General features: G+C 40.2%; 1 protein-coding gene across 1 annotated transcript in view; it reads left to right on the top strand.

Moving 5' to 3' along the window:
• LOC110204082 (vomeronasal type-2 receptor 26-like) overlaps window positions 1-24,442 on the top strand; it is a 44,321-nt gene that overhangs the window by 5,533 nt on the left and 14,346 nt on the right. Inside the window, 5 exon segments of the mRNA XM_020980426.2 lie at window positions 1,041-1,844; window positions 8,547-8,772; window positions 9,787-9,916; window positions 11,440-11,447; window positions 15,103-15,228. Coding sequence (XP_020836085.1) covers window positions 1,041-1,844; window positions 8,547-8,772; window positions 9,787-9,916; window positions 11,440-11,447; window positions 15,103-15,228 — 1,294 coding nt within the window.

Here is a 24,442-nt window from a genome sequence, read left to right as displayed (position 1 = left end):
TTTTGTTTTGTTATTTTGCATACATATATCATACCCACTACAAGTAAAGTACAATAATTTTAGCTGGGGAATCTACCATAGCAGGAAAAAAGGACAAGAAGTAGGAATATGTTCTCAGTGCCATTTGGGCTTGAGATGTAAAGCACACATTATGAAGCAGATAAAACAGAAAAATCAGATTGTTTTTCTATAATAAACAATTGTCTTCTAGATGGCTTGGGTAAATGAATAAATGCAAAGGTTTAGGGAAAGCAAAATGCATTAGGTATCTCAGTGAAATCCACAGCCTTTCTCCTAATATGGAAAAGATGCCATGGGGAGAATGGGGACTTTTACACACTTAATTTTTACACCATTAAAATAATTGGCCTGTTTAAGTGTCCCTGTGGTTCCTTCATTTTCATTTTTTGAGTTTTGTTGAAAGTTATGATAAGTTCAGTTACAATAAAAAATCTTGATATGTAAAGATAAGTTGTCTAACACTACATTTATATTTATCTCTAATCAACTTCTGGCTTCTTTATGGTTGAAGAAAACCTGGGCTTACCCTAAATGTTTGAGTAATGAAACAACAGGTTACATTGTAGGTCTCTGGATAGACAGGCACACGAAGGGGAAGCAGATGAAAGAGCCAATATTTTCTTGGCATTTCCCACAGTGTGAGAGCCTATGACTCTCCTTGATTTCTGTCTTTTTTTCTATGGCTCATTCTTGGCTTTGCATTGCAGAGGTTTGTTGACAGTCATCCACTACAATTTCTGGAATTACTTTCTCCTCTGAGCTCCACTGACAACCTATAGATGATCTCTAGAGGCACGAACCCATTTCCCAGGCTATTGAAATAGATATCCTGTTCACCCTCATTTTGCGCAATCAGTGACTTCAAAGAAAATTAATTTAAGGTTTTGATTCAGATGTAGTCTCACCCAATTAAAATATCAAATCTAAAATGGAGTTGATTGGTTTCAATCCCACATTTACACTTACATCGTAATCACATTCTTAGATCGCAGATTTCCCAATACTTCTTTCACATCCAGATCACCTTTGGGCCATTTGATCCCATGCTGAGTGACAAGGTGCAGTTTCCTTCTCTTTACCAAATGGCCCCTAGGGACTCTTCCCTACATAAAGGTGTGGTCAGATTGACGACTCACTTTGAGTGGACATGGGTAGCCCTGATGACAGTAGATGATCTGAGAGGTGAGGAATTCCTTCACAAATTGACATTGGAGATGGCAAATAATGGTGTCTATGTGTACTTCACAGAGAAGATCCCTGTTAGTGAGAGAAGATACACAGAATCACACATGGCATTCATGCCCAAGATCATGGCATCACCAACCAGAGTGATTTTCATTCATGGTGACACAGCTTCATTAATGATCTTGAGATATTCACAATTTCCTTTTCTTGCAAATTACAAGGTGTGGGTCACCACTTCTCACTGGGACGTTACCATGAGACCCAGAGATATTGATGGATATAGTTTCCATGGGGCACTTACATTTTCACATCTCACGAGTGAAGTTCCTGGTTTTATGAATTTTCTCAGGACACTGAACCCTGCTAAGTACTCAGAGGACATTTTATTGAAAGAATTCTGGCTCTCAACATTCAGATGTACAGATGACCCTGAAAACCTGAAACAAGAAGAATGTTTAGCAAATGCTTCCTTGGAGACTTTGCCTTTACTTTACTTTGACATAACCATATCTGACTTGAGTTACACCATCTACAATGGTGTTTATGCTGTGGCTTGGACCAGCCATGAAATGTTCCTGATGAAATTAGAAAAAGGATCCATGGTAGAAGAAGAAAGCTGGGTTCCTCATCCGTGGCAAGTAATATTCCTTTAAAATTGTGTGTTTTCCATTGCCAGGCAATGGAAGTCTGACCAGAGTTTGCATAGGCTGGGATCCTCAAAGAGTATTTCAGTTAGGAATCATTCAGCCAACAATAACTTATTAAGTGCCTGCTATGAGTCAGGTACTGTGTTAAGGGCCTGGGATAAGAAGAGAGGTTAAAATAGTCTCTGATTTCTAGTATTTTAGCCCAATGGTGGATATTACTTGCAAAGAACTGTGTATAAGTAAGATACATACAACATAGACTTGAAATAATCAACAGAGGGAATGCATTAAATTCAGGGTGATTATGAAGTGCCCCTACAGAAGGTGGAGTTTTAGCTTCGACTTGAAAGAATCCAGAAAATCCAGGAAGCATAGATGTGGAGCAACAATACTCCAGGCATAAAAGATAATGGGAAGGCCTAAAGCTAAGAGATGAAGTGTCTTTTTTTTTTTTTGACAAACAATGAGGATGCCAGTGTCACTGGATGCTGGAATATATTTTTGGAAAGTAGGGGGCAGGTTGTGGAGGACTCTGGAGTAAAACAGAGGATTTCATACTTGATGCTGCAGTTTATAATCATGTGAATTAATGTAATAGCTATTTATAAGATCAGATTTGAAATCTAGGAAAATTCCTTTGACAGCTGAGTGGAGAGAGAACTAGAGTCAGAAAGATCTATAGTGGGGAGAGACTTATGGAAGGCAGACCACCCATCACACTATTGGAAGAGTCCAGGTAGGCAGTGTTGAGGGCATGAAACAGAGTTGTGGCAATGGATGCAGAGAGATGATGGCAAATATGTGATACGAAGTTATATCATCAATATTTGGTAATAGATTGGATATGAGAGGGTGAGAATGAGTGAGGAGTTAAGGATAATACTTCAGGGCCCGGGTGATTGGGAATAAAGTGGTACTCTCAACTGTAATAGGGAAGTTGAAAAGAAGGAAGGGTTTGGGAGAGGGAAGAAGACTCACATGGAGCCATACAAGGACACTCTCAAGGTCTCTCTGAAGAACATTGGTATTGATTGTGAGACAGGGGAGACATCTGCTTAAGGCTGCCCAGCATGGGATGCCAACATCAAAGAATGCATTGTGCTCTCTGAAGAAAGTATGATTGGCAATCGCGGTGGTTCAAAGGAAAGATGGTATGTGCAAATTTAAAGACATCTCCACTTCAAATGTTCATATGAACTATGCGCCTGATCTGTGATAGAACCTTTCAAACTTATGTTGCTCTAATTAGCCACAGCCAGACATAGTGATGTCATGTTGGTCCACTTTCAGCAGGAAACAACAATCTTACTAGTATTTTATTTAAAAATTTTCATTAATATTCATTAGAAAACAGGCCTACAATTTTCTTTCTTGGTTTTTGTTCTCTTTGGCTTAGGTATCAAAACCATATTTGCGTCATATGAACAATTTTATGGGACTATTTTTTTAAAACCTATTTTTCCAAACAATTTATATAATATTGGAATTAATCATTCCTTAAATTTTTGATATAAATTCACTTGTAAATCCATCTGGTCCTATAGTTTTTCTCTCAGGGACATCATTCATGGCTTGTTCAAATGCTTTTTCTCAGATTGAGTTGTTTAACTATATCTTTTTTGTGGTTTTGGAAAATTTATGTTTTTTGAAATGTTCATCTAGTTCACTTAGATTGTTAGATTGTAGCACATAGTGGTTTAAAATTTTTGAATAATTGCCTTACGTTTTTTCTTCATTGGTGGTGAAATTGCCCTTTTCATTTTTTGAGACTGGTAATTTGCTTTTCTTCTTTATTTAAAAAAAAAGTTAGCTGATACTGTAGCAAGATGGTAGAATAGAAGCAGCAACCCAGATGAACGCCCCCAACATTCCCCTTCAAACGACTTTTAAATAACACCTTATTTCAAATTTTGGAGTGGAAGAGCCAACAAAATGTGAGTGAGACATTTTCCAGCCTAAGACAAATTTTGGAGATCAGCAACAGAAGGCTATGACACTGTGGTGGGGGTTTTCCCAGAGCACATGCAGCAGCAGCAGCACTAGCATCAGAGGCTGGCCTTGAAAGTGGGATGACAGCAGCAGATGCAAAGACATCCACTTGAAGTTTGAACCCTAGTGACAGTAAGGGGGAAAGACAACTCTTAATACAGAGATCACAAGGGGCCCTTTGCTAGCACTAGGTGCAGCTGGCATTGCTTAACATCTCTGAATAAACTAGAGATAGAGAGCACAGTTACAAAGGTTCTCTACAAATAAATGTAGCCAAGATCAGGGGGAAAGCAGAAAAGTGGGAAAACAAGTTTTATAGTCAGTTTATCAGACAAAGGTCTCATATAAAAATATTATTTAACCATCAAATCTATAAGAATACAAGTCATTTTATGGCCTTTTTTCAAAAAGGATTTCTTATTGTTCATCTCTTTCTATCACATCTAGACCCTCCTCTGATTTATGATGCCAATAATTATCTGGGGTTTTTTTCTGTATTCTTCATGCTGTTAAATTTCTAATGTATCTATCTGTTCTGGGCTCTGCCCTCTAGGAACTTTCTGCCACTGCCTCATAGGGCTTACTCTCATATATTTCCCTCTTCCAGGGGTGGAGAACTTCTTCCACATGAAAGTCATTAAAATACTTGAAAAGATAGTCATCATGGCTCCTCTAAGCCTTCTCTTCCTGGAATAAACAGCCCCAGTTCTATCAAAATCACTCTTGTATTTTGAGGTTTAAATAGACCTCACAAGCATGGTTGTCCTTATCTGGACCATCTCTAGCTTGCTTATTCCCTTACTAAATTTTATGACTCATAAGTTATAATGACCAGAATTTGTTTAGCACAGCAAAGAGTACAAAGCACTTCAAATGCATTATTTCATTCCATCCTCAGGAGAACCATGACAGTCAGTTGCTATTATTATTCTGATGATGTAGATAAGGTAAGTGAGGCAGAGAAAGGTGGAAAAGGTTGCCCAGGTGACAGAGCCAGTTAGTGAATAAGGCAGGACAACAACTCAGGGCTTCCTGATTTTATCCTCAGTACTTTGTCCACAACATTACACTACCTCAGACCAAAGGCCCAGATTCACAACTGGTCCAAGCAGGGCAGAATGCACTGAGATGGCTCTCCATCATATTCAGGAAATGAACTATGGTATGTAAGTAGAAAATGTCTCATTCCAAGAACTTCCCAAAATAAGTGTAGCAGCAAAATCAGCTGGACCAGATTGTATCTAGAGACCTGAAGATGAGCAATGTCTGCATAAATATCCTGGAAGTGAACAAGTAGAATAAATCTGTTTTAACTCCAGTAATATTATCTGCCCATAGCTGAGAAGAATGACAATCAGTCAGTTTTTTAATCTGGGTAATTCAACAAAATATAAAGGAATTTTAAAATCTGAATCAATCCAGTTAATTTGGCAAAAATCAATTTTGGGCTTAAAATCTCAATAGATTTTTAAAATATTTCATTTTAGGTTATGTTTGCATGGAGACAGTATAGTCCTTAGTGTGAGGGGATGAAGATGACTTTGGGGAGTCATCCTAATATGCTGAAAAATTTTTCCCTCCCCCACATTATCCCAGTGACTGAAATTCCAGAATTACATTCACTATTTCAGGCTGTGAATTGTCTGTTTTTAAGGAATATGTATTTTTTAAAACTAATTTATTTTTAATTTTCAAAAATCACTTCCAGAAGCTTTTGAGTTTTACATTTTCTCCCTCTCTCTCCCCAAGATGACGCGCAAGCTGATATAGTCTCCACCTATACATTCCTATGAAAAATATTTTCACATTAGTCATGTTGTAAAGAAGAACGAGAATCAATAGGAGGAACCACGAGAAAGAAGGAACAAAACAAAACAGAAGAAAAAAAGAGAAAATAGTATGCTTTGATCTGCATTCCAATTCCATAGTTCTTTCTCTGGATGTACATAACATTTTCCATCACGAGACCTTTGGAGATGTCTTAGATCCTTGTATTGTTGGGAAGGATTAACTTTATCAATATTAGACATCACACAACATGGCTGTTATTGTGTACAACGCTCTCTTGGTTCTACTCATTTCACTCAGCATCAGACCATACAAGTCTTTCCAGGTTTCTCTGAAGTCAGCCTGTTCATCATTTCTTATAGCACAATAGCATTCAATTACATTCATATACCACAACTTGCTCAGCCATTCCCCAATTGATGGGCATCCTCTCCATTTCTAACTCTTTGCCACCACAAAAACACCTGCTATGAATATTTTTGTACACGTGGGTCCTTTTCCCATTTGTATAATCTCTTTGGGATTTAGCCCTAGAAGTGCCATTTCTGGGTCAAAGGGTTTGCATATTTTTATAGCCCTTTGGGCATAGTTCCAAATTGCTCTCCAAAATGGTTGGACCTGTTCACAACTCCACAACACTGTGTTAGTGTTCCAATTTTCCTGCATCTTCTCCAACATTTCTTATTTTGCTGCTTTGTCATGTTAGCCAATCTGATAGGTGTGACATGGTACCTCAGAGTTGCTTTGATTTGCATTTCTTTAATCAATAGTGATTTAGAGCATTTTTTATATGACTATAGACAGCTTTAATTTCTTCACTAAAAACTGCCTACTCATATCCTTTGAACATTTGTCAGTTGGGGAATGACTTGTATTCTTTATAAATTTCATTCAGTTCTCATTCTCTCTCTCTCTCTCTCTCTCTCTCTCTCTCCTTCTCTCTCTCTCTCTCTCCCTCCATATATATATTAGAAGTGAGGTCCTTATCAGAGACACTGGCTGTAAAAATTCTTTCCCAGTTTTCTGCTTCCCTCCTAATCTTGGTTGCATTGGCTTGTTTATGCAAAACCTTTTCAATTTAATGTAATCAAAATTTGCCATTTTGCATTTCATAATGTTCACTTTGTCTTCTTTGGTCACAAATTCTTTGTTTTCCACAAATCTGACAGGTAAACTGTTCCGTGCTCTCCCGGTCTGATTATAGTTATCAGCCTTTCTATCAAATCATGTACTCATTTTGACTTTATTTTGGTATGTGGTATAGATTTTGGTCTGTGCCTAGTTTCTGCCATACTCTTTTCCAGTTTTCCCAGCAGTTTTTGTCAAATAGTGAGTTCTTATCTCAGAAGCTGGGGTCTTTGGGTTTATCAAACAGTAGGTTACTTTAGTCATTGACTACTGTGTCTTGTGTACCTAACCTATTCCACTAATCCACCATTCTATTTCTTAGCCAGTACTAAGTAGTTTTCATGATGGCTACTAAGAACATATATTCTTGCCCATATCCTTTTCATTATTGTATTTGCCCTTCATTCTTCAAGAGGACCATGACATGAGTGATCTGATGACATCACTTGCAATTGACTTTGATTTCAGTGAGAGAGGGCTGTGCAAGATCACCAGCCTCACTTTCTCCTCCAGAGCCATCTGAGCCCAGTGGCCAGATATTCATCAACAAGCCTGGAGTTGGCTCAGGATACAATAGGAGACTTTGGTCTAAGTTCTTTTCAGGTTCTCACTTTGAGTGAGATAATGCCCATTCACTGAATTGGCCTCTTTAAGAAATGAGTCAAAGGATGGTCTTTTAATAACAAAACTCAAACTGGGAGGGGAAGACCCTCAGGCTTGTTGACCAAAAGAGAAACACTTATTATTTACAGTCACTCTGAGCTTAGAAGGCCCAAAAGATAGACATTAAGTGGTGCTTGGGCAGAGACCTATTGTTGTCCAATAGCCTTAGGATCCAGCTGGCTATCATAATAATTAAGTGAGATCTGTAGTTTGATGGGTTTAAAGCAGAAGTTTGTACTGACAAAAAGGAACTAATTTAGTAATATGGAGTAGTCCAATGAGTGCAGAGAAGTTTGAGGAGGTAAGCAAGACATGATGGCTTAAAGCAACATATCAATGAAGTCTGGGGCCATTTGTTCTGAGAACTCACAACAGCAGTGTGTGGAGCAGTAGGGCAGTACATTGACTAGACCTTTCCAGAGGCAATGATAGTGGTGATATAATTGCAGTTTTCAGAGCAAAACGTGGAAAATGCAGACGGGTTTGGGTTTGCAAGGCAGCAGGACAGAACAGTGCCAATGTGAAAAGGAGGCAAATGCTTTAAGAATGAATGCACTCTTCCTAAGAATTGAAGTGATAAATGGGAAAATAAAACCTCATCCCTATTCAGGGGATAATGCTTTGGAACAGCTATTCCTATTATAACTATAGAGTAAATTCCCTTTTGTAAAAGTTAACTGATGTTAATACGTTAACTGTCATGGGACATTAATCACTGGTGGTTACCTTTGAGGAGGGCACAATAAAATAGAGGGACTTGAACTAATGGCACTGGAGAGAGAAACCAACAGCTCCTCAGCAACCTGCCTGGAAGCTTGAGGGGTAGATTTAGTCTTCTTAAGAACATGCAAGGATGGGAGTTTGGACAAAGCTTGTAGAGATGACTTCTGTTTTTATTTGCATGCATCTTCTCTCTCCAATTGGGATATAAGGTCCTTCAGAATAGAGAATCATTTTATATCCCTCTGTATTTCAATTTCTCCACATATGATGAAACAGTTATTAGATACTTAATTTAATCATTGTGACAATGGACTGACTTCCTGAACAACTCATAGGTCTTCATTCTGGCAGATTACTGACCTTAAGCACCAGGCAGTGACTGAGATTTCTCTTCTCTTATAGCTCTACTCATTTCTAAAGAAGATCCAATTTAACAACAGTGCAGGTGATCAGGTGTTTATGGATGAGAACAGAAACCCTGAGGCTCAGTATAAAATCCTCAACAATGTAATGTTCAATAAGGATGCTGCAGCTCTACTGAAAGTTGGACAGTTTAACCCTAAGGCTCAGCCTGGTGAAGATTTTACCATCAATGAGGAGGCCACAGTATGGACCTAGACATATACCAGGGGCAGAAACAATTGCAATATCAACCTTACTCTCTAATCATGGCAACACATTTTACCCTCCTTAGCTCACTCCACATTCTTTTTTAGAGGTAGACAATCCTCCTGCATACTGATTTCATTTCCCTTTGTAGGAAACTGCTAGGTGGGAAAAAAAGTCAAATAGGCAATCTATCAGAAGATTTTAAACTTGGGATCATTAGCACTATTGGAGATAGTGGTGGAATGGACATTGAAGCTCATCTTGCTCAGCCCTGTCATTTCTCATAAATAAGACACTGAGACACACAAGGGTGGTGATTGGCCCAGTGTCCTCTGTTCCCAAGGTTTGTGCTTTCATCAAATATCTAGCATTTTTCTGAATGATGACACCCAACTGCTTATGTAAATTCAGTAAAAATAAGCTTACATTTAATCACTAAAGGACCTTACATTTATGGAGCTGAGCAACAAGTTTGACATCTAATTTCTGAAACTCATTGGATTTCTGAACCCAACAAATTCTTTCTCTATGGGATATGGAACTCACCTTTTCAATTATAATGAACAGTCTAATCAGTCTCATCTTTGAGTTACCTATGTCCTGCATCCTTCATGCAGACAGATTAAGTCTATTTCAGATAAGTCACTTCCATTTCCTTCAGTCACTTGGATCATAACTATTAAAAAGCCATAGCTGATACTGAGAATTACAAAATGCTAAAAAATAAGGACTGTGGGGTAGCATTGTATTCAAATTCCTCTGCTTAGAAATGACTAAAATCGACAAAATTTAAAAGGTTCAGTCAGTTTCCCACAGCTAGTGGCAGAAATGGGACTAGCACCCAGGTCTCTGTTTTCCACCCAGTGCTCCTTCTGCCTCATGCTCCATTGCCATATGAACAATTCTCTTATTTCTCTTATAAAATAAGATCACTTTGCCCCAAATCAGTATCATTCACCTTCTGATAATGACACACATCCTCTCTCTCCTGTTTATTATGAGAGCCATCATGCCTTTTTACTCCCCTGTCACTAGGTTCCCTGTGCCACATGCAGTGAGAGCTGTCAGCCTGGATTCAGGCAAACCCCTCTGGAGAGATAGCCCATCTGCTGTTTCAACTGCTCCCTGTGCCCTGAGGGAGTGATTTGTAATCAGATGACTAAGTGCCTGCAGGTAGCTTTCCTCCTCCATCCCTTGAAGAGAATAAACTAATGTTGTACTCTAAGGTCACAAACAACCTCATCACTGTCTGTGCAATAGGATATCCAGGAGCAAGGTGAGTCAGCAATGAGTTCTGGCCAAGGACAAGTGGATTGGATTAATGATACATGGTTAAAACATGGTGTCCACCTTTACTGTACTATTAAAAATGGGACCTACAAAATAAAAAAGTAGTTACCTTGCACTATCTCTTGTAGAATGTTATTTTATGGTCTTTTTAGGGTTTCACATGCAATGGAATAGTGTTAGCTAGAGTGCGGAGGAGTATGTACTCTGCAAAATATGTGTGACGAAGGGAAGCTGAGTTCATATGTGTTGGATACATTCATTAGGAACTTTAGACAAGTGTTGGTTTGGGAGGAAATGAGTACCCATGGTATATGGTGGATATTCTGTCATCCCAACCCCTTGCTGTATTTTAAAATTAAAATTTGATAAATGATCTAGAAAGGGAAGTCTATCATGAATTCTGTGGAAGAGACTCTGTATTCCCTCCAAGCCATCTGTCACAGAAGACCTTGACCTTCTTTTCAGAGTCAGTGTGGACTGGGTTACCTGGGTCATTGACTATGCAACTTCACTAGTGTGACACCCTATTATATATTTATAGACTGTGAAAGTGTCACACTCCAATACTAAAAACATTTAAGATTTTAAACAATGTAAACAATCAGTGAAAGGTCACATGTTAGAATCATTTTGGCCTCTGCACACTAATGACTTCATAGTACTAAACCTCATGAGATGAGCACAGGATTAGAGGATGAGAGGGAAGGGTCCTCCACAGTGGATGGGAAATAATACACCTGGGAATGACTAATAGTTCAATGGGGAAATTTTTTCTTAAGTACTTGAGAAGGTTGGGGTAAGGAAACTCAATAATTCTACTGATATGACTTCAGTGGTTGCCACTGATATCTAGTACATTTCATGGGGCTAGATGGACTGACCAAGGTGTCAGCTCCCTTCTTCTGGGTTCAAACTCTTCCATTTTTCTTCCCATCTGTTGCATCTGTTTTTCTTGACTTACATTGATCCATAGAGGAGGCAAACAGTCCATGGAATACTAAAAGCAATTACAATTTTCTTTTCTTTTTCTTGTGGCAATCCAGGGTAAGTGACTTGCCAGGGTCACACAGCTAAAAAGTGTTGGAGGCCAGATTTGAACTCAGGTCTTCCTCATACCAGGGATGTTTACAAGATTCCCTGAGCCAAAGAAGGGAGAACTAGTCTGTGACCAAGTCTAGGACTCAACACTCTACTCTTGTGCAACCAATGCATGACATTGAAGAGGCTTATTTGGAATAGTCTCTCCTCTCTCCACTACCAAAAACGAGTTATTCTGAGCCCAACTATGGCCTTCAAATCATACAGGTTCCTGAAAATGAGGATAATCCCCTCAACAACCCCAATCCAGTGTCCTGTCTCATATAGAATGTTTCAAGGTGGAGCCAAGATGGCGGAGTGAAAGCAGTGACTTGCTTGAGCTCTCCCCCAAAGCCCTCCAAATACCTATAAAAAATGGCTCTAAAGAAATTCTCAAGCAGCAGAACCCACAAAAAGACAGAGTGAAGAAAATTTCCAGCCCAAGACAACCTAGATGGTTGATCAGAAAGGTATATAGCACAGGGATGGGAGAGGAGCTCAGTGTCGCATGGGTGTGCATAACATAGTGAACCTGGATCAGGCCTCAGACGACTGAATCAGGGCGGCTGTGGTGGTTTCCAGACCTCTCAACCCAGGAAAACCAAAGATAACTTAGAAGGTCAGTGGGAAAAGGCTGTTTAGGAGGGGGGAGAGAAGGTAGGTCTCAGAGCAGTTGCAGAGTGCAGAACACTGAGCACCAGTCCCTGGGCAGTGGCTGTGTCCTGAGCTTCCAGCCCACAGACTGAGGGGGAATCGAGTGGCTGATCAGAGGGGGACTGCAGGGATCTCTTTGCCAGTGCCGAGGCAGGAATCTCTTGCTTTGCTCATGCTTGGATCTGGGTCACAGTTCTGGCTGGCAGTCCTAGGGCAAGGCATGGTGCTGGCGTGGTGGACCTTGTCGTGACTGCAGAAAGAAAACCATCCTCACAGCTCCAGGACAGAAAGGAGTGCTTCTGGTCACTAACAGACTAGACCATAGGCCAGGAAAAGAGTAAACACCTCATCCATTATCATACCACCTTGCAAGAACTGAAAATTTACAGGTCTCTACAAGTATCTCTGAAAACAGCTATACAAACCCCGAAGCTTGGGACAGCACATTCTCCACATTGGAAGCAGACTCTTACCTTAACAAAGAGTTTATAACTCAAATAATTGGCCGTGATCATGAGCAAGCAGTGCAAAAACAGTCAGACCATATTATCTTACTTTGGTGACAAAGAAGATTAAAACATACAACCAGAAGAAGGCAACGCAGTCAAAGCTCCTACATACAAAGCCTCCAAGAAAAATATGAATTGGTCCCAGGCCTTGGAAGAGCTCAAAAGGCATTTTAAGAAGCAAGTAAGAGAAGTAGAGGAAAAGTTGGGAAGACAAATGAGAGAGATGCAAGAAAATCATGAAAAACAAGTCAACAGCTTGCTAAAGGAGACCCAAAAAAATACTGAAGAAAATAACACCTTAAAAAATAGCCTAACTCAAATGGCAAAAGAGGTTCAAAAAGCCAATGAGGAGAAGAATGCCCTAAAAAGAAAAATTGGTCAAATGGAAAAGGAAGTCCAAAAATACTAAAGAAAATACTTCCTTAAAAATTAGAATAGAGCAATTGGAAGCTAGAGACTTTATGAGAAATCAATATTATAGAACAAATCCAAAAAATGAAAAAATAGAAGACAATGTGAAATATCTCATTGGAAAAACAACTGACCTGGAAAATAGATCCAGGAGAGAGAATTTTTAAATTATTGGACTGTCTGAAAGCCATGATCAAAAAAAAACAGAGCCTAGACATCATCTTTCAGGAAATTATCAAGGAAAACTGCCCTGATATTTTAGTACCAGAGGGCAAAATAGAAATCGAAAGAATCCATCAATCTCCTCCTGAAAGAGCTCCCCAAACGAAAACTCCTAGGAATATTGTAGCCAAATTACAGAGTTCCCAGGTCAAGGAGAACATACTACAAGCTGCCAGAAGGAAACAGTTCAAGTACTGTGGGAACACAATCAGGATAACACAAGATTTAGCAGCTTCTACATTGAAGGACCGCAGGGCATGGAATATAATATTCCGGAGGGCAAAGGAGATAGGATTACAGCCAAGAATCACCTACCCAGCAAAACTCAGTATAATACTTCAAGGGAAAAAATGGTCATTCATTGAAATAGAGGACTTTCAAGCATTCTTGATGAGAAGACCAGAGCTGAATAGAAAATTTCACTTTCAAATACAAGCTCAAGTGGAACACGAAGAGGTAAACAGGAAAGCGAAATCATAAGAGACTTATTAAGGTTGAACTTTTTACATTCCTGCATGGAAAGAAGATATTTATAACTCATGAGACCTTTGTCAGCATTAGGGTAGTTGGAGGGGGAAAAATTACATCTATGTAGATAATAGATAGATAGATAGATAGATAGATAGATAGATAGATAGATAGATAGATAGAGAGATAGACAGATGGCACAGGGTGAGTTGAAGATTAAGGGGTCATATCTGGAGAATAAAATTAAGGGATGAGAGAGGATTATAGTAGGACAAGAAGAAAGGAGAGGCAGAATGGGGTAAATTATCTCACAAAAGAAAAGAAAGGTCTTACAGTGGAGGGGAAATGGGGAAGATGAAGAGAATGAGTGAATCTTATTCTCATAGGATTTGGCTTAAGGAGGGAATAACATACACATTCAATTGGGTATGGAAATCTATCTTACCCTACAGGAAAATAGGGGGAGAAGGGGACAAGACAGCAGGGGGATGATAGAAAGAGGGCAGATTGGGAAAGGGGGTAACAGAAGCAAATGCTTCTGAGGAGGGACAGGGTCAAAAGAAAGAATAGAATAAATGGGAGGGCAGGATAGGATTAAGGGAAATAGAGTTCGTTTTTCACAACATGTCTACTATGGAAGTGTTTTGCATAACTGCACATGTATAACCTATGTTGAGTTGCTTGCCTTTCCAATGAGGGTGGGTGGGGAGGGAGGAAGGGAGAAAATTTGGAACCCAAAGTTTTAAAAAACATGTTTAAAAAAATGTTTTCACATGCAACTGGGAAATAAGAAATACAGGAAATGGGGTACAGAAGTCTATCCTGCCCTACAAGAAAATAGAAGGGGAAGGGGCTAAGAGAAGGGGGGGAGAGATAGAAGAGAGGGCAGACTAGGGGAAGGGATATTCAGAATGCATGCCATCTTGGGGTGGGGGGAGGGGCGAGATGGGGTGAAAATTTAGAACTCAAAATCTTGTGGAAGTAAATGTTGAAAACTAAAAATAAATAAATTTATATTAAAAAGAAAGAAATGTTTCCATGCATCAATTACACCTAGTGAACAGTTGAGGTGTATTGTCACCAGATCAAGGAATCAGGGAGTAACTCATTGTCATTTAATTTATTAAGGGTGGATAACTTGACTGATTTACTCATTTGGCTCCAACTTACACTGACATATGGAAATGAATAAATTCAGGAAAAGATGAGATGTTGTACTATTACCTATATCCTATTAGAAGGTAAGGCCCCTATCTGCAGGTATCGCTTAATTCTTTCAGTTTACAACTTAAATATCTGGCCCACAGCAGATACTGAACTGTTGATTTATAGCTTTGTATGTAGCAAACTTATCATACCATCTCAATGTAGAGTTATTGCTATAACATAATGGAGTCAGAAAGAATTGAGAGAAGGAAGGGCTCCACTTTCTATGTCATTGTACTATAACAATAGACCCATAGGAAAAGCTTGTATTCAATTAGGAAATCTGAATACTAGAAAAACAAAGTCAAATTTAACACTAATGAGTATAGATAGAATAAGCCAGGACTGGGCACTAGGTTACTTTTCAATGACCATCTCCTAGCACAGAAAGAGCTATTATGTTTTCTGAAGAAAGCAATAACTTTTTTGAGCAATTTTACCTATTTTCTGTATATGGGGGTGGGAAAAATTTGTTACATTTAAAATCCTAAGACCTTGTTTGTCTCTTGCAGATATGAAGCATTGTGTGAAGTGCCCAGAAGATGAGTATTCCAATAAGGAAAGAAATCAATGCCTCCCCAAGGGTATGACTTACCTGGACATTTCAGAACCTTTGGGGATGACTCTGATCTGTGTGGGCTCTTTCCTTTTCTCTAATGACATCTTTAATTCTCTGGGTATTTGCAACTGGATGAGTAATTTTGCAATTTAAAGACATCCCCATTGTAAAAGCCAACAACCGGGCTCTCAGCTATACTCTCCTCATCTCCCTCATCTTCTGTTTCCTCTGCTCCCTGCTCTTCATTGGCCGTCCTACTTCAGTCACCTGCCTCCTCTGACAAACGACATTTGGAGTTGTGTTTACTGTAGCCATGTCCTCCATTTTGGCCAAAACCATCACGGTTGTCTTGGCCTTTAGGGTTACAATACCAGGGAGCAGGAGCAGGCTATAGGTGCAATCCAGGGTCTCTAACTCTGTTGCCATTATCTGTTCTGGGATTCAAGGGGTTCTCTGTGCCACCTAGCTGGGAACCTCTCCCCCTTTCCTGATGTGGACCCATTCTCTCTGAACCTGGCCACATCATCATGAAGTGCAATGAGGGCTCTGACTTTGCCTTCTACTCTGTCCTGGGCTACATGGAATTCCTATCACTGTGCAGCTTCACGGTGGCTTTCCTGGCCTGGAGCCTGCCTGACACCTTCAATGAAGCCAAGTTCATCACATTCAGCATGTTGGTGTTCTGCAGCGTGTGGGTCTCCTTACTCCCCACATATTAGAGTGCCAAGGGCAAGGCCAGGGTTACTGTGGAAATCTTCTCCATCCTGGCATCCAGTGATGGCTTACTGAACTGCATCTTTATTTCCAAGTGTTACACGATCCTGCTGAGGCCTGACAAAAACACCCAGGAAAATATCAAGAATACAGTGAGCTCCACGGGCAGGAACCTTTCTGGATCATTGCCTGCTAATTCCTCCCAGAGGTATAATCAATTTTAAATATAAGCATACCAATAAGAGAGGGGCCCTGGGAAATTTTGCCTCTTCTCTGCTGTTTAGGACCTTAGAATTCTACACCATACCTCCTTCTATTTATGCCTGCCCTCAGATGAGTTTTCTGACCATTTCCAAGACATGGACACCACAGCTTATGATGAAGTCATCACAGAACAATGACACTGACATTTCTAATCACCTGTCTCCTTTAGCAGACATCTTGCTATTCACTGATGTCATTTCTAGACTACGAATAAAATGTTTTGGACACCTTCGTCCTCTTATGTTAATATCACTTATACTGAAGTGACAGCTTCCAAATAGTAGCCCCCTCATCAATATCATATGTTTCCTTCCTAATTGTCGTCTTCCTCAATTCTCACATCAGTATCTACTCAATATTTGATACCACATTCCCTGCATTCCTTGGAATGCCTGCTGCATATTTTATAAACTTTCTTTCATCTTAAACTTCAAACTTCTCACTCCTTTCCTGTTCTAACACTCACTAAGACCTGCTTCCTTCCACATGAAACTCATTCCTTCATCACACATTCTAGTACAAGCTACACTTTCTCTCACATTCCTCCCTCCCACCAATACCTAATTAATTTTTGGAGTGGCTGTTTCAGAGCATTTTTTGCTCCACACTGCTGCTCCTTGGCTTTCAGTCAACATCTGTCATTCAGCAATTTCTCTCTCTCTCTGTCTCTGTCTCTCTGTCTCTCTCTCTGTCTCTCTCTCTCTGTCTCTCTCTCTGTCTCTCTCTCTCTCTCTTTCTCTCTCTCTCTCTCTCTCTCTCTCTCTCTCTCTCTCTCTCTCTCTCTCTCTCTCTCTCTCCCCTTTGATGTCCATATTATGCAAAATCAATCATTGAATCTCCATTTCCATGGCTGTTATATGACATTATCCCTGCCTTGAACATTTTCCCTTCTTCATTACTGAATCCAGTGCTTCACTCACTTTTGTTTTTCTTGCATCTCAATTCCTTATACTACTCCATTTGGTTTCAAAAGACCTGTTGATAATTCCTTTAATGCCATAACTCATCAATTCCTCAGTTTTCATAGTCTGTTTCTAAACTCCACCTCACCTATAAAAAGAGACAGTAACTACTCCTGTCTTGCTGACATCCATAAGTTTTACACTCATTTGTGAACTGCAATTCCTTCATCTGAATGTATTCTTTTGGTTTTATTTGTACCACAAAGTTTAATTCCTTTATTTTTAAATCTTATTTTTATTTTCAGTTAAAAATTCACTTCTTCCCTCCATCCCTCCTGCATGTATTGAGAAGGCAAAACATATTATACGTGTTGTACTATGAACCCAAAAAGATATTTTCACTTTAGCTGCATTCCAAAAAAGCAAGAATAATAAATAGGAAAAAAATGCTTTAATCTATTTTCTGAATCTATATTTTCTCTATCCAGAGGTGGATAAACTTTTTTTCTTTAACAGTCCTTTGCAATTGTGGTGAATTATTGCATTGCCCAGAGTTTTTAACTCTTTCAGGGTTTATTATCTTTACAATATTGCTACTACTGTGTACACTGCTCTCCTGGTTCTTCTCACTTCATTTTGCATCAGTTCATACAAATCTAGGTTTTTCTGAAACCATGCCTTTCCTCATTTCTTATGGCATAAAAGTATTGTTCCAGAGTCTTCCAGTGCCAAGATGGAGGAGTGAGGAAGGAACCCTCTGGAGCCCTTCCAAATTCTCCTGCAAACAAGGAGAAAACCACCTCAGAATTGATGTAGGAGCAGGAACGCAGCTTAGCAGCATGGCAGGAAAGGTCTGTCTCACTGGTGTGGGAATGGAGCAAGGTCCAAGAGCAGCAACAGAAGACAACCTCATAGTAGGGGACCTTCATCAAGGCGCCAAGCCTGAGGCAATCCACCAGGGATCCCCCATCTTCCTACAAAGTAGCAGCTCCCTACGCTAGTGAGCAGTCTGTGCAGCATAGCATGTCCCCACCCTTGCAACACTACCCCCAGCTACTAGTGAGGCTTTGACCCCACTGAAGTAGAGAAACCCTATCCTGAGGCTGGCCAACAACAAGACCCACCTCTGAGTTCAACCAGTATAGAGACCCTGGTTCCACAGCAACCTAGTGGCAGGCCCCATCCATGGGGCACATCAGCAGCAAAATTACTTCTCCAGGGCCAGCCACCAGAAACACTTTGTTATCACAGCACCCCAACAGTAAGGCTCCACCTTTGCAGCACGACCGCAGCTAAATCCTACCCCTACATGAGGCCAAAGGGGATGTCCCACACTCTAGTACAAGCAAAAAGGGAAGCCTACCCTTCTCAGAGAAAGCAATCAGCTAAGCATGAAGCCCAGTGAAAGCCAGCAGTAAGACACAGAACCAGAGCCCAACTTACACATAAAAACTCCAAGTCACAAAAAAGGGCACAATACATGAACAAAAAAGACCAAAGAAAGAAAAACTTGAATATAGAAAGTTACTATGGTGATACATAGGATCAAGGCATAAACTTAGAAGAAGACAATAGTGTCAAAATGGCTATATGTGAAACCTCAAAGAAAAATGTAATTTGGTCTCAGGCCAAAAACAGTTCTTGGAAGAGGTTTGAAAGCATCTAAAAAACAAATGAATAAAGTGGAAGACAAATTTGGGAAAGAAATGAAAATAATGGACTGAAAATCAAGAAAAAAGAGTCAACTTGCTGGTACAGATTGAGACATGAGTAATGCCTCTAGAGGTGAACTAGTTGAATCATCTGTGTTCCTAATCGCTACCTGAGATCATCAGATTGACAGGCTGAGAGCAAGTGTCTGTAGCAACCAACAAGGGAACAACCGTGGCAGCATGAGCAATATCTTGTGAAGACTGCTCTGGGCAGGATGCTGAGACCTAGATTGCAGCTCAAGTTTTAACGTGCTATTTACTACATACAAAGCTCTATACTCTGAACCTCAGTTTCCTAATTTGTAATATGAATAATAATTGCTCCTACCTCCCATGGTTGATGTGAGGATCAAGTGGGATTGTTTTCAACTGCTTTGCAAACAATAAAATGCTACCCCAGTGTGAGCTTTTATTATTGCCTCTTCATGCATATTCAGAGGTCTAAGGCAGGAAAGAGGCTCCTCCACATTATTTCCAAACAGAATTATAGAGCTCTGCATTTATGATTTTTAATAGCACATTTTTAATTAATAACACATTTCCACTTGTTCTTTTAGAGAAAAATTGAATGTATCTCAGTACAAATGATCAGAACATTCTTCTTCCTTAATGTTCTCTGTGCATTGACCACCTCCCCTTTCAGAGTGAGTCAAAGTTACCAATTGTGAAACAGCAACAAATTCTTCACTTTGCCCCAGAATCTGTGAAGTAATATAATGAATAAAAAACATTTGTGAGACTCATTTTGTACTAAGAACAATGCTAAACACCTGCAATGGAAATACAAAAGTGATACTATTCATGTCCTCAAATTGTCATCATTCTAATAATAGCGGATGATGACACATGGAAGGAAGATATGCCTGTGGGAAGGCAGGTAAGGGAGTTTTGATCTGAGGAGTCACAAGAATGGGAAGTATAACAAAGTAGTGTTTCTATAACAAGCCCTTTGAAAGACAGTAGTAGTGGGGAATTGATTGCATTTCTCAAGGAAGAAATGGAAGGGAGCAGATGGATCCCAAAGCATCAGGGCAGAACATGGTGACAGTGAACAGGAGGCTGCATGGTCCCAGAGCTCAGCCACCAATCTCTCCTCAGGCATGGCTCCTTGGGAGTTTGTGCCCTGAGCTTCCCTGTCAACACAGCTCCTTTTTGTGGTCAGGTTTTCTTTTTGTGGCTGTTTTCTCATTTTTACAGCCAATTTTTGATTTTGGATTTTTAGTTAGAGGTGGGATCTGCTCACCTGGCTGGGGGGGAGGAGTCACTGGCCTGAGCTTCAGACTTTTTCACCCTGATGTTTTCATAGCGAGCTCAGGAGGTCTGTAATTTTTTAGTGCTTCTAAGGTAATATGATCCAGCTACAGTTGTGGTTACCACTCTTCTCACTTACACTCTTGTCCTTACCCAAGTATGGTCTCTACTCTCTGGTGAGCACCACTGCTCTCCTCCCCAGATCTAAGACCTGTACCAGGCAGGGCCACTACTCCCTTGGCACAGACCTATGACCCAGAACTCAGTAATGGGCAAAGTGACCAATGGCCACTGCATCCAGCGTTAGCACAGGGATGCCCCACAATCCCAATTGTTAATACGACATGAAACATGCTACATATCACTAATAACTACAGAAATGCAAATTCAAACAAGTAGGAGATACCACCTCACCCACCATATTTTCAAGTTGGCAAAAAGATATAGTGCTAGTGAGGTTGTGAGAAAATGGTACTAATGATGCACTGCTGGTATATAACTGTGAACTTGTCTATCTATTTTGGAAAGAATTTCAAACTACTCCTAAAAGCTATTGAAAACCTTAGACTCAGTAATACATTGGTATGTCATAATAACAAAGAGATCAAAGAAAAATAAAAAAGAATCATAGGTACAGAAATATTTCTACCATTCTTTTTATGATGAAATATAAATAGAAAATGAGGGATGATGGTCAATTGGGAGATGGCTGAACAAATTGTGGCACATCAATGTGGTAGAATATTACTGTGCTACAAGGAATAATGAAGGAGTTGGTGTAAGAGGAACCTGGAAAACCCACATGAACTGATAGAAAGTGAAGCGAACAGAACTGAACTCTGATCAACACAATGACAAACTGCAATTCTAGACGACTCATGGTGAAACATCATGAAGCTTCAGATAGAGAGGTGGTGGACTGAGAGTAAAGATTTGGGCTTTTCTCGGTATAGGCAAATACACATATGAGTGAATCAAGACGTGCATGTATGTGTAGATAGAGGCACGTAAGTGTATATATATATATATATATATATATGTATGTATATATATATTTGTTTGTGTGTATGTGTCTATACATACGTACAGAATTCTATGTGTGTGTGTCTATACATATGTACACCACAGTATGTGTGTGTGTGTGTGTGTGTGTGTGTGTGTGTGTGTGTGTGTAAGAGTCTCACATGGCCAATGTGCTAATTTGTGTTGCTTCATTGTCCATGTGTAGTGAGTTTTGTTTGTCTCTTTCTCAATGAGGGAAGAGGAGGGGATTTGTAAAGAAGAGAATTTCAAACTGGAATAAAATCAAATTGAATTTAAACAAGTACCATATGTTCCTGTACTATTCAGACTATGCTGTTAATGAGCCCCTGCTGTTGTGTTATCTTTAACGTGCACTAAATTCATTAATCCAATGAAAAGCATAAGTTTAAAAGTGAAACTTAGAGTTGACACATTCTCTTACATTTCATGCAGAGTCTAATGATCATTCCCACCCCAGTACATACACCCTTCACATATACACACATTGTTTCTTAGAGATGCTTGTAGAGGAGAACTCGTTTCACTTTCACATTCATATTGCCAGGACATAGTGCTGCCCAAACACACTTCGGAATTCCAAATACATTCTTGATGACTGGTTGATTGATGGTGCTTAAAGGTTTGCTGGGATATAATGTGTCCCAAAGGAAGAATCCAGGAAGATAAAACTGCAGTCCCTGACTAGAAGCAGGTCATTTGCAGAGATTGAGGTTATGTAGCAAAAAAAAGAGCAGAAAACTTTGGAGGGACAAGAGTCCTAGATGGTAGAACTTGGAGCAATGACTTCAAGGTGCAGAGATAGATTCCTGCATGACAGAAGGATAAAGCTCCTAACAGTTGGAGCCATATAAACAGTATAATGGACTGCTTTGGGACTCAGTTTGAGTATTGGAAAACTTTCACTGGGGCTTAAGCGGCCATTTGTTTAAGATATTCTGTCCACATTTACCCCTTCTATGCTTGAAAGGCACTTTGTAGATGACTAGATACATTGTTTTCCCTGTTGAATGAAGGCTGCCTAAGAGGAGGGAATGTTTCATTTTTCTTTTTGTATCTCAAACACAGTGCATTGGCAAATAGCAGATACTTCTTAAACACTTGTTGACTAAAACATTTATGTTAAAGGGGAAGTGTTAACAAGCATGTATTAAACACTTACTGTATGCCAGGCACTGTGCTAAGACCTTTACAAATATTATACCATTATTTTCAAAAAACCCAGACAGATATGTACTATTTCTATAGCCACTTTTCCGTTGAAAAACATGAGATAAACAGAAGTGTGGTGATTTGCCTATGGTCAGACAGCTGTTATCTGTGAGGTAGGATTTAAACTGAGGTCTTCCTGAGTCCAGGTCCACTGCTCTATCCACTGTACCACCTCGCTATTAAAGTTGTATATGTGCATATGTGTGAGTGTGTTTCATTGAAATTTGCAGAGCTCTAATTATGATGAAGTGACCTGAGTGTTCTAGGGCTCCAAAAACCAGGGAGGGCATGCCTTCTTCTGCTAGCCCCCTTTTACCTACCTGTTCAGTTTCCATTTCCCTGGCCTTGGCCCACCAAGGTTTCAATATCCCTTTACTCATTACATCTGTGTCCAACGCCCTCTTTCTTCATATAGATTTGCCTTGTCTGTAAGTCAACAATGCTTTCACTGATTTTGCTATAAGTTTTAATCCTGGAGTTCCCCTCTTCTACAGAGGACAGAAATGGGTTATAGGTACAAAGCAGAACCATTCTGAGAAGTGAATATACCTTTCTCTACAGGCAACAATAATGTAACAGACTGTCAAATTTCAATTTCAGACTCCAAAGACTCAGGAAGACCTGTGTTCAAATCCTTCCTCACTGACTATGAGACCAAGGCCAAACACTGAAACTCTTTATAGCCTGTTTCCTTATCAGTTAAATGGTGATAATAATAGTACCCATCTCACAGGGATGTTGTGAGAATAAAATTTCGTAGAACATACATAAAGTGCTTTAAAACCTTAAGGCATGATATCAGTCCTCGGTAGCAATATTAGTAGATCGAGCTATTTCTTAACAATGTGACCTTAGTCAAATACTCTTGCTTTAGACTTATCTCTAAAAAGCACATGTTGGACTAATTTAATCTTTAAGGTTCCCTTTCATTCCAAATCCAACAATCCTAGGATTTGGAGAAAAACATGCATTCCCGGTGCACATCAGTATGGCAAGGTACGAGGGTACGGGGTCAGAGAGCTGGGAATGTAGAAGGTGATTCTTTTCAGCCACCTCTTGGACTAGGAAGTCTCTGATGCCCCATTTTTGTTCTCTCCGGCTCTGTGATTCTAGGATGCTGAGAAAGGGGAGGCCCTGTGCTTGTGAGTTCATCAAAGGCACAAGATGGATCCAGGCCATGAGTCCTGCAGACTCTCAGCCCCGCTGCCCTCTCTGAAAGGTTTTATCTTTTCTGTTCACATCAGATTCTACCTGAAGCAACATCCCAGCCCAGGAGTCTGCAGCCCTTTGGGGACACAGGGACACACAACCCTTCCTTGAGGAGCTGTCCAGTGTCTCTGTGGTAACAGGACAGAGATTTCCAAACATGTTTTTCCATGTGTTTTCCTTGGATGCTGGGACACAGCTGCGGATGCCTGAGGCAGTGGTCTCCAGAACTCCTCGTGGACCTGCATGGCTCTGTGGAGACCATTTCAGTCAGTAACCACAAGGTCGCTGACAGACAGAAGACATTTTAGGGGACAAGGAAGCCTGTGATCACCCCCTTGGTCTTACATCACTGTCCTTGTCCTGGATGTGGGCACAGCTAAAGTCCCTTTGCATTTCCTCAGGTGTGGAGGGAGGACTAGACCTGGCCATCTGCCCAGAACAAAACATTGCAGCTCCAGGATTTTTCCTCAGCAGGCAAAGCCTAAAACATTTGCCTTCACTCTTATTCTTATGGCTTCTGGGCTTCTGTCAGGCTTGGGGCTTTTTCTAATGTTCAGAGAATTGCAGCCTCTTATACGGAGAAAACTATCTCTGTTGTTTTCTGTCCTGCTCCTGTCACTGCTGCTGAACTTCCAGTCCCAGAGAAGCCACCCTGCTTCCCTCAAATGAGCCCCAGCCTTGTCAGAAATGGGGATCTTGTGATTGGGACTTTTCTCTCCATGTATTCAGTTGGAGTGAGCTGTGTCACAGAAGCAGAACTCTTTGGAAGTAAACCTGACAAGGATTGCCAGAATTATAGGTGCCTGCCTGCCTGTGCCTCTGAGAGGGCTAATGCTTACAGAGGTCTTTATGCAAGGGGCAGGCAGGAAGCTGGGCCCTTGCCTGCTGATTTCAGGGTCTCTTGTACCCTCTCCTCTGTGCCCATGGTCAGTTAACATCCACCTGGTTTTCTTTTAGAGCTAAGGAGTGAAAGGATTCTCTCAGTCTC

Source organism: Phascolarctos cinereus, unplaced genomic scaffold, assembly GCF_003287225.1.
Source record: "Phascolarctos cinereus isolate Bilbo 61053 unplaced genomic scaffold, phaCin_HiC Scaffold_95;HRSCAF=634, whole genome shotgun sequence".
Taxonomy (NCBI): domain Eukaryota; kingdom Metazoa; phylum Chordata; class Mammalia; order Diprotodontia; family Phascolarctidae; genus Phascolarctos; species Phascolarctos cinereus.
The sequence above is the reverse complement of the archived record's forward strand: the minus strand, read 5'-3'. Positions and strand labels throughout refer to the sequence as shown.